Here is a 17,405-nt window from a genome sequence, read left to right as displayed (position 1 = left end):
TTTATGCCATGATTGCTCCAGTTCTGGTGTAAAATTCTGTCTCAAAGTAAGCCAACCAATAGTTGGTATAAAGGTAGACAAAGGTATTTGCTCCAGATTTATCATCCAGTCTGAGCCTCTGTGATTAAATCTGGTGCAGAACGGTACTCTGTCCAGGACTATCTCTGTCAGAGCGGTGCCACTGGGGACCAGCCGGCCCTGCGGTCATTAGATGCAGAAAAGGCTTTCGACAATGTCAATTGGCAGTGGTTGAGATGGTCCCTGGACGCATTTGGTTTTAAAGGCCAGATTCGCTCTGCATTGGATGGTTTGTACCGAAGACCACAGGCAAGAGTCAGCTTCCCGGGTTTTCTATCTGAGACTTTCCGACTTATGAGAGGTACCAGACAGGGTTGCCCTCTTTCCCCACTCCTCTTTAATTTGGCTCTGGAACCGTTGGTTCGATATCTAATACAGACAAATGTTTTCAGGGGAATTAAAGTACGAAAGCAAGAGGTAAAGTTAACATGCTTTGCTGATATACTAATTTTCCTTGACTCCCCAAGGGACCATCTAAATATGGTGTTAGACACTTTCCTTTACTATGAAGAGGCCACAGGTTACAAAATAAACGTGAGCAAAAGCCAGCTCCTTTACTTGCAGGGGCACAATCCACGACCAGACTCCAATCTTAGAGTGGAGATAGTTTAAAACTATCTGACTTATCTCGGGGTTAAAATAGGGAGGCATCCAACTTCTCTTTACTCACTAAATTATGACCCTTTGATTAGGAAAATAGGAGTGGAGCTGGAGAAATGGTCTAACCTCCCACTATCCCTATTCGGAAGGGCGCACCTCTTGAAGATCAGTTTTGCAAGACTTTTGTACCCGATGCAAACTATACCCCTACTTATAAAACATCACGATGTAAGCAAAATTAGAAGAGCCTTCATACAATTTCTGTGGAAAAAAAAGAAACGCCCCAGAATTAGTTGCAAAAAACTTTGTCTGACAAAATGGGAGGGGGGGGGGGATCCATTTACCGGATATTAGAAGGTATAATCTGGCAGCCCTGAAAAGACATCTCAAGGACTGGATATGGCATACCTCCTTTTCTAATAGGACTCTGGAAGCAGAGCTGGTAGCCCCGGAAGACTTGGTGGCCCTTTTGCACTCTAGAATTAGAGATATGCCCCCAGTAGTAAAACGTTATACCCTGATAAAAGATACATCAGCTGCTTGGAGAGCAATCAGGAGAATGTATAAATTACCTATGTATATCACCCCTTACATGCCCCTGTGGACGCTTCCTGCTTTCCCGGCTGGGAGACGATCCTCGCTATTCCATAAATGGAAGGAGAAAGGAATCTATACTTTAAAACACATTCTAACCCCTACGGGATACAAATTGATCCCCTGGACCCAACTTCCGACTCAATATCCACTACCATCATCACATTTTCTAGCATACGCCCAAATTAGTTCATATTGCATGCACAAAGCAAAAGTTTTGGGAGACTCGGACAGACTTGCTTGGTTTGAGGGCTTGATAGGCCGGGACAACTCTGCTGGTACATTGTCCGATATGTACGGTAGACTCCAAAGTACTTACTCTATAGGGCTGGGTAACAAGGTATTTAGACACTGGGAGAGAGAACTTAAGGATTACTTGCTGACAACAAAGCTAAGGGCGGGACTGGAGAGAGCGAGACAGGCTGTGACCTGCGAGAACTGGAGAGAGATGCAATTCAAAATCCTTCATAAGGCGACATATGCTTTCGATTTATCCTACAAGGATGCCCCAGCACATTATATCAGAGCCTGTCCAAAATGTCAGTTACCTAAGCCAACCTTCTCCATGGTCTCTGGGAGTGTCCTTCCTTATCCCAACTATGGAGTGAAGTGGTCGACCAGATCAAGGAGATATGGGACATTGGATTGGATCTCTCTCCCCAACAATGTATTTTTCACTATATCCCGATAGACCCGGAGGGGAACACTTCACAGGTGATCGGCGTCAAGGGGATACATGTAATGTTATTGTCCGCAAAGAAGAGTATACTGAGACATTGGCTGTACCCCTCGGTGCCCAATATTGAGGAGGTTTTGGGCATAGTAAAACAGATAATGTACAGTTGTGGCCAAAAGTTTTGAGAATTACATAAATATTGGAAATTGGAAAAGTTGCTGCTTAAGTTTTTATAATAGCAATTTGCATATACTCCAGAATGTTATGAAGAGTGATCAGATGAATTGCATAGTCCTTATTTGCCATGAAAATTAACTTAATCCCAAGAAAACCTTTCCACTGCATTTCATTGCTGTCATTAAACGACCTGCTGAGATCATTTCAGTAATCGTCTTGTTAACTCGGGTGAGAATGTTGACGAGCACAAGGCTGGAGATCATTATGTCAGGCTGATTGGGTTAAAATGGCAGACTTGACATGTTAAAAGGAGGGTGATGCTTGAAATCATTGTTCTTCCATTGTTAACCATGGTGACCTGCAAAGAAACGCGTGCAGCCATCATTGCGTTGCATAAAAATGGCTTCACAGGCAAGGATATTGTGGCTACTAAGATTGCACCTCAATCAACAATTTATAGGATCATCAAGAACTTCAAGGAGAGAGGTTCAATTCTTGTTAAGGCTTCAGGGCGTCCAAGAAAGTCCAGCAAGCGCCAGAATCGTCTCCTAGAGAGGATTCAGCTGCGGGATCGGAGTGCCACCAGTGCAGAGCTTGCTCAGGAATGGCAGTAGGCAGGTGTGAGCGCATCTGCATGCACAGTGAGGCGAAGACTTTTGGAAGATGGCCTGGTGTCAAGAAGGGCAGCAAAGAAGCCACTTCTCTCCAAAAAAACCATCAGGGACAGATTGATCTTCTGCAGAAAGTTTGGTAAATGGACTGCTGAGGACTGGGGCAAAGTCATATTCTCCGATGAAGCCTCTTTCCGATTGTTTGGGGCATCAGGAAAAAGGCTTGTCCGGAGAAGAAAAGGTGAGCGCTACCATCAGTCCTGTGTCATGCCAACAGTAAAGCATCCTGAGACCATTCATGTGTGGGGTTGCTTCTCATCCAAGGGAGTGGGCTCACTCACAATTTTGCCCAAAAACACAGCCATGAATAAAGAATGGTACCAAAACACCCTCCAACAGCAACTTCTTCCAACAATCCAACAACAGTTTGGTGAAGAACAATGCATTTTCCAGCACGATGGAGCACCGTGCCATAAGGCAAAAGTGATAACTAAGTGGCTCGGGGACCAAAACATTGACATTTTGGGTCCATGGCCTGGAAACTCCCCAGATCTTAATCCCATTTAGAACTTGTGGTCAATCCTCAAGAGGCGGGTGGACAAACAAAAACCCACTAATTCTGACAAACTCCAAGAAGTGATTATGAAAGAATGGGTTGCTATCAGTCAGGAATTGGCCCAGAAGTTGATTGAGAGCATGCCCAGTCGAATTGCAGAGGTCCTGAAAAAGAAGGGCCAACACTGCAAATACTGACTCTTTGCATAAATGTCATGTAATTGTCGATAAAAGCCTTTGAAACGTATGAAGTGCGTGTAATTATATTTCACTACATCACAGAAACAACAAAGATCTAAAAGCAGTTTAGCAGCAAACTTTGTGAAAACTAATATTTTTGTCATTCTCAAAACTTTTGGCCACGACTGTATATGGAAAGATTAGATACAGAACAGTGTAAGGGTAGAGCCACGAAGAATTTCTTCAATAAATGGAGAAGATTCATTGTAAAGATACTGCCCCAGGATGAGATAAAGGAGCTGGTAGCCCCGTTCCTAGGTACTCAGTGGTATCTCCTGGAGAGAACAAAGGGCATGCTTGGAAAACTGGACAGTGATTGGCCTGAAGGAGGAGATATGTCTTAAACTATGAAACTCAGGTTTAGATAATAGGTGACACACATGGTGAGCCACAAGGAGCTAATTTTGTTAGTTTGGGATACATGTTGATCTTGGGGGGGGGGGGGGGGGTGTATTTAGCATACAAACAAATTTTGAAAATGATTATACATTGTTTTCGATGTCTTGTCCCTCAATCAATCGTAAAAATGGAAATGTAATTGATTCTTGATCAGATGTAGTTTATTGTATGTACTGATATGCAATCTATTCCCACATAATCTGTTTAGTGGGACATGTCATGCCATATATTGTATTGTTATTTTCTGCCAATAAAATTTGTTTAAATCTGGTGCAGGGTTCGACAGTTTTACTTAAAGGGTAGTTTGTTTTAGAGCTTCTCACAAATTAACTTCTGCTTTTGCTGGGAAAAGTGTGAGGATTAATTCCAGCCTCCCCCCCCATGCTCTGTTCTGTTTATAATAACGTCTATCTGCCCCAGTGTGCTGTTTGTGTTTGAGTTCTCCTCAAGCCTGGGGGTGTGTGTCCCAGTACTATACTGGTCTAGATTTCACTTGCGATACTTCTAGGCTGCTTACTAGAGAGACTGCCGAGAAAGCTGAACCTACCCCCCAACCCATCTGTGACAGACTGGACCGTCACTGGGGCTGCTGGAGGAGCCTGAGGGCCAACCTCCTTCCTACAGACTATGGGCCGAGAACTATGGAGACCTCAGACCTTTTTGGGGTTACAAGGAACTATGAACCCTCATTTATGTGTGTAATTTATATGCCACATATTTCCTATTGCCCATTAAAAAGGCATGGTGTGGATTCAGCAACACAAAAAGGGTTAACTCTGCACTGAGACTCCCACTGATTGCGTTAGTGATGGGATTAAGATGGAGATAATCCCATCACATATGTCTCCTCTTCCCATTCATTCATTATGGAGGGGGTGTAGATATCTGTTTGCATGTGTATTGTTGATTGCGTCAAAGACCATGCCAGTGTGTTTGTTAATTGTGTCACAGACAATGCCATTGTGTTTGTTGAAAAGGGTTAATTTTGTGTTTAAACTGTACAGGATTGGCTGCTGTCATGTGTATATAAGTCAATGCTGTGTGTTCAATAAAGAGTTCCTGTTTTACCCTTCATCATGTTGAGGCTGGTGTTTGGGTAACTGATCGAAACTGGGGATTGCTATACGCTGAAGATTTGCTATACTCCCCTGGTTATAACTACTAGCTCTTGTAAGAGCTTGTTCCAGTTACTTGTTCCTGCATCGCTCTCTGAAGGAAGAGAGGTTTACCCACTGGAGCCTGGAGCCTTGTCGTAGGTCCAGGGTGGGTAGGAGACGATGAGACCTCAACCAAGCTTCGGCGGTTCGTGGGGTCTGCAGTGCTTACAGTGTCGAGTGGAGTGCTTGGAGTCCTTGGGAAGCCCTAGGAACATCCATCGACTGAGGTACCTGGTCAGGGTGCCAGGAGATCCGTTACACCATCTTATCGCAGCTACGTAAAAACCACGCAACACTTTCTTTGTTGGGCTGAGAGTCGGTCACAGCTTTTATTTTCCAACCAACTTTTTAATTCAACCATATAACAAAACACTCAGATTCATAAGAAGCAGTATGCCCCACGGAATCCCTCAGTGGGCAAGTCCACCGCCTTCATCTCCATTGAATCACCGACCTAAGGTGTGACTGCTGTATGAATGATCTGCAAAATACAACATTAGCAACGAGAAAACCACAACAGGGAGGGAGGGTGGGAAGCTGCCCAGGTGCCTGGAGAAAGACCGGGCAGGCTCCTTCTGCCCCATACATAACCTCAGGCAGAACAACCCCTAAGGGCCAATCAGATAACGGGGGCGGATAATAGGGAAAAATACAGCTCATATCACCTCTTTATTCAGGCTTGGATGAAACACACCCCTATCAGACTATACCATTCCCTATAGCTGCTCTTTATATTGACCCTTTACTCCCCTTACTCCTCTGCAGTCCAAAACGCCATTGTTTATCCTCTGTGTGGACTAGACTGCCGAGAAAGCTGAACCTACCCCCCCAACCCATCTTATCGCAGCAACGTAAAAACCACGCAACACTTTCTTTGTTGGGTGAGAGTCGGTCACAGCTTTTATTTTCCGATTTTATATTTTCCAACCAACTTTTGAATTCAACCATATAACAAAACACTCGGAGTCATAAGAAGCAGTATGCCCCAAGTCCGCCGCCTTCTCCATCTCCATTGAATCACCGACCTCCACTGAGGAGCCCGTGTATCCCTACACGGCGCTCCAACCCCCACCCAAAAAATAATAATGCTTGCTCCACGCTATCTTGTAATCCCGATAGGAAGATGTCTAATCTGATATCATTCAAATGAACGCCATCCGGCCTCATAAGTCTCTCTCATATTGTCCCCTTCCAACTGGCGATGTCTCACTACTACCCCGGCCCTGGAACTTATAAACCTGGAGATTATGTTAACTGTTCTCCGGGCACGCTCTATTGCCTGTGAATCCTTAGCTCCTTGCCACGTGACTCTGGGGATGATCTCGGACCACACCAAAATAACTTCATGAAAGAAGGAAGGGATGTGTTCCAGATCTGCCTTAAGGGTAATGAGCTCTGCTATTTTTAATAAGCAGAGATAATTACCCCCCGCGTGGATGACCAATATTACCGAGGAGCGAACCGTTCTACTGAGCTCCACTGGCTCTGGGAGGACCTGTGACCAGAGCAGGCCTCTGACGCCTCTCCAAGTCTCCAGGTGACTGAAACATTTCGGAAACCGAGGCTACGGCCCCCCGGCCTGTGTTTAGCACGCTGTCCTGCCCAGAATATATAGGAGTGTCCAACGAAACATATGGTGGGCTGGCCGGAATCTGAAAATAAATTACATCAATAAATGCGGGCGAATATATGAAGCATAACATGTAGATCTCCATCTGCCTATACGTTTAACCTCGGCCTCAGGTAAACCTGCCCTAGCCGCCTCAGTAGCCGCGCCTATGCGGAAAGAATGAGTGCCAAATTCTGCCGCTGTGAGGTCTAATGCCAATAGGCAGCGACGCAAAATCGCTTTTGTAACAGCATACAAGGGAATACTCCAAACTCCCGAACGGAACCTCACGAATAGCTGCTAGCAGAGGAACAGGAAACGCACCCAAGCGGCTTACACTCCTAGCAATCAGTCTCTAACAGCATACAGTGAATCCCCCCAAGAACTAGTGTGTTTATTATTCTTATAAAACATTGTTACACATTAGTACCACCCACTGGGTTTTGTAAAAACAACCAATAAACACGTACAATACAGTAAAACACTCCCATACAAAATCCTCCCCTCTGCCTGTGATACAATTACCTTACACAATGGGTTGGAGTAATTCATTTATCTGTCAGGACAAAGGGAAATCACCAATACACAAGTGGAGACAATAGGACTGACATCACTACTCAAATATACAATGTCCCAACCATTACAGTAAACAGACATTTAACATATCCCCAGATGGCTTGGATCTGAGCACTCAATATATCCAAACAGCGCTCAGATGCCACAAACAGTCAAATCGGGGTTTAAGTTTAGCATGGGCTGATGAGAGGGCCCATAATCCTGGGGCAAGAGGCTGGCAACCAGGCTTCTCCACCACCCAGTGGCGAGGTTGGTTTCGCCACAGCTTTGAATTGGAAAAGTGTCAATGGGCTGCCATCGGCATGAAGTAGGTAGACCGGACACTGTGCGTGGGTGCGGTTCCACTCCATAACCACAGCATGGGGGCAAATAGGGACTTATGCAACGGAAGCAAAGACCCTTGTGCCCATAAATCTGGTTTGGATCGGCGTATAAGGATCCTAAGGGATGATTCAGTAATTAAAACATCACCAGCTGCCAGTCCTCCTAAACGAGAGCAGGACGGGCAAACTAGTTCGCTAATGCGTAGCGCAGCAAAGGATGCTAACGTGAAGGCAGCCTTAAACAGCCAATTTTCGTAAGCAGAAGTGCAAATATCCGATAGAACATTTCAAATTCGGATTAAAAGGGAGTAAGATATCGGGCGCCTACACCCACGCCGGGTATGTTCCTTTCTCCAACCTTTTATGGCCTGGCGAATTAAGAAATGCTTGGTGACATCGGGCAAACCCGCCCAACTTAAGGTGAAAACTGACACCTGCTAGCTGCCGTTGCGCAACTACGGCAGAAACCCAGAGTGTTCTTAGCCATAACAAATACAAGATTGTCACCTGGAAGGTATCCTCGGGCAATGCATCATTGGGTGTAATTCTCGCTTGCGCGCACCATTCAGCCCATGCCTTACCATGTCCTCACCGACGCCCTCACCAATGACCTCAGGCATTCTTCAGCAAATCCCATAGGTGCTGCGGGCAGGGGAGGCCTTCCTTGGTGGCTTCCGGCAGGATACTCTGGAATTCCTGCCATTGAAATCGAGAGAGCGTCAGCAGCAGAATTAAGTAAGCCTGGTACATGGCGAGCGCAAAACCAGATATTGAGCTCTAGGCAGCGAAGCACTAAATGGCGGAGCAGCGCCAGTATCAGAGGGGAAGAAGTTGGCTTATTTATACTGAAAACCACTGCCATGTTGTCAGTCCAAAAACATACTCGTTAATTTGTGAATTTGTGACCCCATAAATTAACACCTACAATGATGGGAAATAATTCTAAGAGGGTAATATTAGAACAAAGGCCAGAGTTACGCCATTCCCCGGGCCATGGGGAAGCGTACCACTCATTGCCAAGTATTGCCCCAAAACCTGTGGAACCAGCTGCGTCAGTGAATAAGGACAAGTCGGGTGATGATATTTTCGTCCCTTGATGACACGTGTGGCCGTTGTAGTTTTCCAAAAAATGATGCCACACCCGTAAATCCATTTTTATCTGTCTATTTAAAACGGACATGGTGATGTGGTTTAACCACGCCACGGGTAGTGAGGGATAGGCGGCGGGAGAAAACTCGTCCCATGGGCATAATTCTACTTGCGACAACTAGGGAACCCAACAGTGACTGCATTTGTCTTAACTTGACGGATTTGGATGCTATAAAACCTTGGATTAATCCGACTAGGTTCTGTAATTTATCCCTGGGGGAGGCGGAAAACCATTTGAGATGGTATCTATTTCAATGCCTAGATATGTAATAGTCGTATTGGGACAGCAGGTTTTGTATTCAGATAGGGGAACACCGAACTTAAACATAAAATAACAGACGTGTTAAGGAGGTATTCACATTGATTAGTATTACTCGGGGAGACAAACAGAAAATCATCCAAGTAGTGTGACTCGTATCTAATCACCCATTCCAGGAAGGTGCTAAACATCTTGAAATGATGGCATGAGATGGAGCAACCCATTGGCAGACAGGTGTCATAATAGTACATATCGTCTACCATACAACCCAGTAGGTGATAAGTCTGGGTGGACGGGGAGTAAACTGAAAGCCGCCTCAATGTCAGCCTTAGCTAATAGCGCCCCTTGGCCAGCGATTCTGACTAGGGCCACTGCTCGGTCGAAAGTGACATGGGTGACGAATCTACTTTTGAAATGGCGTCGTTAACCGAAGCGCCTTTGGGGAAGGACAAATGGATCAACCTGAATTTCCCTGGTTCCTTTTTTGGGATAAGGCCTAACGGAGAAACACGAATGTTATAAAAGGGGGGGGGGGATGAAAATGGCCCCCCTATTCTACCTGAGACTTTTTCAATTTTTGGGCATAGCTGTACTGTGGTCTAAGGTTGATTTTTTTAAGTTTTGAGAAAACAGGGGTAACCTTGAATAATTGAAAGGTATGAAAAAACCAAAAGTGAAACCAAAACGTAATTGGGCCGCCACATCTTACATCTCTACAGGGGTAATTATTTAGCCAATGTGACATCGCGTGAACGCTAACAGGGGTCTTTCCCACCAGAGGCTGGAGAAGGCTTGTGGGGGTTACCAGAGCAGCAGACGGCTGGGTGGGCTCCTCCGCACACTGAGCACTATGTTTATACTTGCACAAGGAAAATAATTTGCAGTGCCCTTCATTATAGAACCAACAGGCCCCTGGTCTGCGCACAGCCACTGGCCCCTGTCCAGTTGCTGGGGGGCCAGTGGCCGCGGAAGGAAAGGGGTTTGATTTTTGCGCTTACACGAGCCTTAGCCACAAGTCCGTAGCTTTCACGCCCCAACCAATTTCTGGGTGCAATGCCAACCGTCGACTGAACTCTTCACCGCATCGCCACCAAGCTGAACCGCTGGATCGGGCCTGCGAGACTAACTGTTAGCTGCTCGCCTGTCATCACGTCTCCTTTCGGTCCTTGACCCGCCAGAACTGGGTCTGCTGGAACTCCAATCTGAAGAAGACTGCGACCGCCACCTGGATGACCTGGTGCGGGTATCCCTGTGACTCCTATGAGAGGTCCTGGAGCTGTAGCATGAGCGGCGCTGTGAATGGGATGCCGACCTGCGCTGATGTCGGCGGTCAGGGACTGCAGCCGGGGATCTTGATCTAGCCGTCGATCGGCGTGTGGGGGTTAATGGCGGCGTTGCAGGGGTTAATGGAGGAGGGGTGGCTGATGGCCTCCCAGCCTGTGGCTCCAGATGCTCCAGGTTAGGAGTAATAGAAGGAGGTGCAGGGGTTAACTGGGAGGGGACTGGAGGGGTAGGCACCGCCTGTGAATTATTCTGTGGCAGGGCAATGGAGGATGGGTTAATGATGAGGGTGTTCTCCTCAGCAGTGGAGACACTAGGGCGATTTCCCATATTACTGTACACGTGGGGTGGCAGTGGTGCGCTGTGTAGGCTCCCTAAGCGCTCCTGAACAGCCGTGCCAACTGCATGACCAAGTCGGGGGACGTGGCCAAGAGCCGCTCGGCTGGAAGACACGCTTCCTGTACTGCCGGCGCTCCAGCTGTGGCTCTCCCCCGACCCGTTCTGCACTGAGATCGTGCAGGTAAGTGAGGGGTGGGTGAGCGCAAGCGGGCTGGTGGGCGGATGGTTCTTCTAGTGCGCCCGGCAGCCGCACTTACCAGAGGTGATGAGGGACTAGGGGGAGCTAGGGAGGACAGTGCAGGGGCTTGTAATCCCGCCAACAGGCGAGATATGAAAGCCGGCCCTCCGCTGTGTAAGCGGGCTGCAAGCGCAGCCATAAGGTCTTGTTCCGTGGCCATACCTGATGAAGCTGCACAGGTGCCAGGAGAAAGACAGGGCAGGCTCCTGCCGCCCCATACAGAACCTCAGGCAGAACCACCCCTAAGGGCCAATCGGATAACGGGGGCGGATAATAGGGAAAAATACAGCTCATATCACCTCTTTATTTAGCCCTAGATGACACACACCCCTATCAGGCTGTACCATTCCCTATAGCTGCTCTTTTTATATTGACCCTTTACTCCCCTTACGCCATTGTTTATCCTCAGCGTTGACTAGACCAATCCTAATCCTTGCCCCTATCCTCGGCACACATGGGCTGAAGTAAATCTGGGTCCTAGACCAGGCATGCTCAACCTGCAGCCCTCCAGCTGTTACAAAACTAAAACTCCCAGCATGCCCAAACAGCCTACAGGTATCAGCCTACAGCAGGGCACTGTGGGAGTTGTAGTTTTACAACAGCTGGAGGGCCACAGGTTGAGCATGCCTGCTCTAAACCATAGACTTGCCTCAACATGTTCCTGCACGTCTCTGTAAAGACATAAGAAATCCAAGCTAGGTCTTCCAGAAGATTTACACTTTTTTTTTTCTTTTTTAAGATCTCTGGGACAGCCTGGGGAAGTTGGCAATTATAAATTGATCTTGTCCATGCAGCAGTTCACTAGGACAGCTATACAGTCTCCTGCTTCTGAGTATATGTTGTTCCTGCTTGTGGAGGTGTTTGATGTGTTAACACTTTCCAAGGCATGGGCTATTTGGCTGCACTGAGATTTAGGGCTACAAAGTCAGTGTAGTCATAGCCTAACTTGAAGTTGGCACATTTCAGACCAGACAGTGGAAGTAGTAGAATTACTATGCCTAATGAAGAACATTTTAATTGATATACTGGGATAGTGCATGTGACCTCTGTAGCCAATCACTGTCCTCCAGTGTTTAGACCACTTTGGAATGTGGCTGCAGTGGTTGTATCCAGGCACATAACTGCTGCTATTTGTAAACAGTGACAGGAGAACTGCACCAGCACAGCAGATAACAGCACTGGAGAACTGCATGCGTATTACATGTTTTATTATATTAAATCATTCTATGGATTGCAAGATTTTTAATCTCAGACAAAATTTTATTTGTAATTTATAGTAAGGGATTTGCACAATAGCCTTTTGGTGTTACTTAGGCCTCATGCACACGGCCGTGTTCTGCGGCCGAGAACGGACCGTGGAAACCCGGCTGGGATTCCTGCTGACAGCAGGAGCGCACGGCGTCATTGGTTGCTATGACGCCGTGCGCTTCATGCAGCCGCTGCACTATAGTAATACACTATACCAATGTATTAATGTACAGCAGCGGCTGCATGAAGCGCACGGCGTCATAGCAACCAATGACGCCGTGCGCTCCTGGTGTCAGCAGGAATCCCGGCCGGGTTTCCACGGTCCGCTCTCGGCCGCGGAACACGGCCGTGTGCATGAGGCCTTAGTGTGTATATATGATACATTTGAATAAATCCTGTTAATCTTTTTTTTACCCAATCCAGGACATACGAAATACCAGGATTTAACTTTCAATGTTGACAGTGTATCTATCTTGGAGCAGAACCTTCGATCTGTCTTGCTTTACTCTGTTAACAAACAATATTCGTCAAATATCACCTGTGTTTGTACCCTGGAAATCTACAATGGTGAAATTACAGGTCCGATCTGCCCTAGAGTCCCCCACACTTTTGAATTCCAACTCCGGAAGAGGCAAAGATGGGTTGAGATTGATGTAACTACTTTCCTTCAACCATTTGTTTCAAGCAGGCAAATTATTCATCTGTCCGTTAATTTAACATGCCTTTGGGACAAGCAGCACTATATTTTTGGGATTATGGGACCATTACAGATTACAAGATCTCCCCCATGTCTACTTCTGTACTTAAATGACACAAGCAACAAGGCCTATCACAGACGAAAAATGCATGTGGAACCCCTAAACTGGTCTGGACACATTCTTTCACACTTAAAAGATCTACCAGAAGATGTACCAACAACCATAGTGTCTCGCCATCGTAGGGGACAAGATGTTGAAATCGCAAGCCCACCTCATGAATCAATGGCATACAATTTCACTAAGCTTTTCAAGGAATTTGTATACCATCAAAATGAATGTGAACTTCACAAGTTTCGACTTGGCTTTCGTCAACTGAATTGGGACAAATGGATACTAGCACCACATCGGTACAGTCCAGATTACTGTAAAGGAGATTGCCCTAGGGTGGTTGGCCATAAGTATGGCTCTCCAGTGCATACCATAGTTCAAAATATAATCTATGAAAAGGTGGATTCATCAATTCCTCGCCCCTCTTGTGTCCCGTCTGAATATCGACCTATGAGTGTACTGACAATTGAACCTGGTAACTCTATTGCTTATAAAGAGTATCAAGATATGATTGCAACTAGATGTACATGCCGTTAACCTTTCTTTAGCACTTCTTTAGTCTTGTCTCCAGCAATATTTTGCCCATTCCATCATGTTTAATATTCTAGGAACACTGATGTTTTCCTTAAATGGGTTGTCTGGTTTCAGGAGGAAACTGGATAACACATAGGATTCACTTGCAATAAAGTATAGACCGTTGCCTACCTTCCAGCTCCAACGTTGCTACCCTGGTTCCACTGGCAAGGCTTTGTTTACCTGGCTGCAGCAGTGAAATCACATTGACCGCCTGTAGCTGCTGCAGCCAATCACTGGCCTCACCTGTGTAATGAAGAGGCCAGTGATTGACTGCAGTGGTCACATGTTGTCAACATGACCTCTGCTGCAGGTGGGTAAACAGAGCCCAGATGGGAGAACTGGAGCTATTGTGCAGGATCTATTAGGTGAGTAATGATCTATTTTTTAGTGCAGCGGGATTGCATGTGCGGTCTGGGTTCCTCCTGAACAAGAACACCCCTTTAAAGGGGTAAAACAAGTTATCCCCTGTCCACTTGATACATTACAACTGTTAGATTGGTAGGGATCTGACTACTGGTTTCCCCACCAATTCTGAGAATGGGAGTCCTGGTCCCCCATCTGAATGCAGCACCATGTCAAGCATGCAAGCTGCTGCTCCAAACATTCTTGATAGGATTCCAGTGACTAGGGGATACCTTATTCTAAATGTGACAACTCTTTAAATTGTGTATTATAATATAATCAAACTAGATTACATTATTATAATATGACAACATCTAAAAATAACGGGCATAATTAAAACATTGCAGTCTACCGATCATGAACATTTCTCCATTTCAGTGAGCACTGGGCTCCCCTTTTTCCTTTCTGGTAGTAATTTCATTATTGCTCTATATTTGGGGAAATTTATGCCAAGTGGGCCATATGTGCATTGCTTTGCAACAAAATGAAGACCAGCAAGCATGTGCAATGAAGAGGCTCATGGGCACAGGTTGACAGTTTTTTTTTTTCCACTTTAAAAGATATTTTAATGCTGCAGTGTTGTAGATTTTAATACCTAAAGGTCCCCAGATGCCAAGAAGGAGGTTTTAAGGTTGCTGGTCACTTTTTAAATTTTTTTTAAAGAGCAGGTCAAATGGTTGTCCAGGGGACAACTGCCTTCCTTCCGCAGTGGTTTCTGGGGAAAAAAAGTTGTCTGAATTTTTAAGACAACCTCCTTTATACAACATGGTAATAATGCCCCCTTATGTGAATTGTAATTGGCGCTATGTCTTATTGCACTTTTGCTAAATGTCTGCGTCCAAGTCTTACATGTCAAGTGGTAGCATTTTGATCAATGTCTCAAAGTTAAAAATGGGTAGATAGTTATGTAGTAATAAGACTTTTAGGAAGGTCTGTGGGATGTTGAAGTTGAATAGAACTGCATGTAAATATATTTCCAAGATATTTACGATACTCTGGCACATCTTCATTGAATAATGGAATGATTTCCGTTTAATAGTCCTAATTTGTTGAACAGGATTGTTAATATGACCTATTTGAAGACTGGAGCTCTCTAATGAGATGCTCTTTTATTGTCTAAACTTGAGACCATTGAGAAATGTATTTGGTCCCTCTAGCTTTAGCTTGAGGAGCCTCCAATGAAAACTGGGTAAGCGGGTACATACTAACACATTCTAGTCTATTATCGGGAGTCTTTTACCCCTGCTGCGCACGCTAAATAACACTGTCTTAAAATGTCTTTTAAAGCTGTTTAAGTAGGAAAACATATTGTACAAGCACCTGACTAGTTTCATCTTAGCGTTGAGCATAGTGCCTATACCCTGCTGTACTTCTATCATGCTTCCTATTGTAATAAGTAGAACCTAAGGTTGTAATAAGTAGAACCTAATGTTAGCTGTCACTATACACAAAATTAAAGGGGAGAATGCAAAACCTGCCTCATGTCATAATTATTTTTAACTTTACATGGTGGAAATGTAAAGATGAGAAAATTACAATCTAACGCAAGTATGGAGAAAGATAAAAATATAAGTTTATTTTGTCATTTTAAAGTGTAGGTTTTTTTCCCCCCTCCCCTAATGTGTAGGGCCAGAGATGGGGGAATATTTTTCTAATATACTGTAGTTCAGGGGTGGCCAACCTGTGGCTCTTGAGCCGCATGCAGCTCTTTTCTTCTACTGCTTCCCAGCTCCACAGCTAGAGCTGCACTTAAGCCGGCTCACTCTCCACCCCATGCTCAATCTCTTTTCCTGATCAGGCACTGTTGCTACTTTGCAGCTCCAGCTTACTCTCCACTATGTCCTGATGCACACAGTGTGAGAACGTAGTATGTGGAGACACGCCTGTGTTGTGCTCATCCGGTCACAGTGGAAAATGCGTCAGACCTGGGGGAAGGGGGGCCTGATCTGGGCAATGGGGGTCAGATCTGAGCATGGGGGTTCAGATCTGAGCATGTGAGGGGGGGGGGGGGAGAGATCTGAGAACTGAGGTTCTGACACTGGGAGTCTGATATGTGTTGTCTGATCCGAGCATTGAGGATCTTATTTTGGGGGTCTGATTTGGAGGTCTGAAGTTTGGGGATCTTATTTTAGGTCAGATGAGGATTGGGGATCTGATTTAGGAGTCTGATCTGAGGTCTGAGAATTTGTTTTTTTCCTTTTTTTTCTCTGCTAATGACAAATAAGAAATTATCAGACCTCAGATCAGATGAGAAATCTTTTTTTTCTTATTTTTCTTTGTTAAATCCTAGATGCATCTGCAGTCCTTGGTGACCTTTTGGCGCCAGGGGTGGTGTGGAGTGGGCCCGGCATGCATGCTGGTAACTGCTTTCCAAGGATATAATGGAGGCCATTTTGGCACCAAAAATGACAAATTCAGGCGGATCCAGCATGCATGTGGAACCTGCACTTTCTGAATTATATGATGGCCGTCATGGCACAAAACAGGTAAAATTTAGTGTTAGGAACCCGTCTAACTAGAGATTGCAAAAGAGTTTGCTTTTCACCAAGCAAGCACTCATTGGGGTAGATGAGGGGCAGGGTGACAGAGGGGAGGCTGAGGAAAGTGAGGTAGCTAGCTGGGTAACAGTTAGAAAGTGGGGTAGAGGGAAGAGTGCCAGGGAGTCTAGCCCTTATCTGACACACCCCAACAAGTCTGCACGTTTGGCAGATGAGGGGGATGTCAGTCCAGGGACTGCACTGCTGCAGCGGACACTTCCTCTGCCAGTCAGGGGAATGTCAGCTTCAGTAAGTGGGGAACCAGGAGAGCACGGCAGGCCAGACAGGTGCTGGTAGTGGGAGACTCCATTATTAGAGGAACAGATGGGGAAATCTGTCACAAAGACCGTGATCGCCGAACAGTGTGCTGTCTTCCTGGCACTAGAGTTCGACACATCACTGATCGGGCTGACAGATTACTGGGAGGGGCTGGAGAAGATCCAGCAGTCATGGTCCATATCTGAACCAATGACAAAGTTAGAGGTAGGTGGAGAGTCCTTAAAAATTATTTCAGGGATTTAAGTCAAAAGCTTAGTGCAAGGACCTCAAAGGTAGTATTTTCCGAAATACTGCCTGTACCACGATCCACACAAAGGCAGCGGGAGATTAGGGAGGATAACAAGTGGCTCAAGAACTGGTGTAGGAAGGAGGGGTTTGGGTTCCTGGAGAACTGGGCCGACTTCTCTATCGGCTACAGGCTCTATCATGGGTACGGGTTGCACCTCAATGTGGAAGGGGCAGCTGTGCTAAGGAGAAAGATGGCTAGAATGTTGGAGGAGTGTTTAAACTAGGGACTGGGGAGAGGGAAATTACATTATAGAAGGGGAAAATAGGGCAGATAGAGACCGGGGGCAAGGTAGTGGGCCTGGGGGAGGAATGGAAGGAGGGACTAGAACAGTTCAGAAGGAAAGGTGTAGGGTAAAAAATATACATAAACCTCTCAAATGTATGTATACTAATGCCAGAAGCCTGACT

General features: G+C 45.8%; 1 protein-coding gene across 1 annotated transcript in view; it reads left to right on the top strand.

The window, feature by feature from the left end:
* The window catches only part of GDF9 (growth differentiation factor 9), a 99,345-nt gene extending 85,893 nt beyond the window's left edge, over positions 1 to 13,452 (top strand). Inside the window, exon 2 of the mRNA XM_040415681.1 lies at positions 12,533 to 13,452. Coding sequence (XP_040271615.1) covers positions 12,533 to 13,452 — 920 coding nt within the window. The remainder of the gene's footprint in view (positions 1 to 12,532) is intronic.
* The last annotated feature ends 3,953 nt before the right edge of the window (positions 13,453 to 17,405 follow it).

This window comes from Bufo bufo, chromosome 1 (genome assembly GCF_905171765.1).
Source record: "Bufo bufo chromosome 1, aBufBuf1.1, whole genome shotgun sequence".
NCBI classification, from domain to species: Eukaryota; Metazoa; Chordata; class Amphibia; order Anura; family Bufonidae; genus Bufo; species Bufo bufo.
The sequence above is the reverse complement of the archived record's forward strand: the minus strand, read 5'-3'. Positions and strand labels throughout refer to the sequence as shown.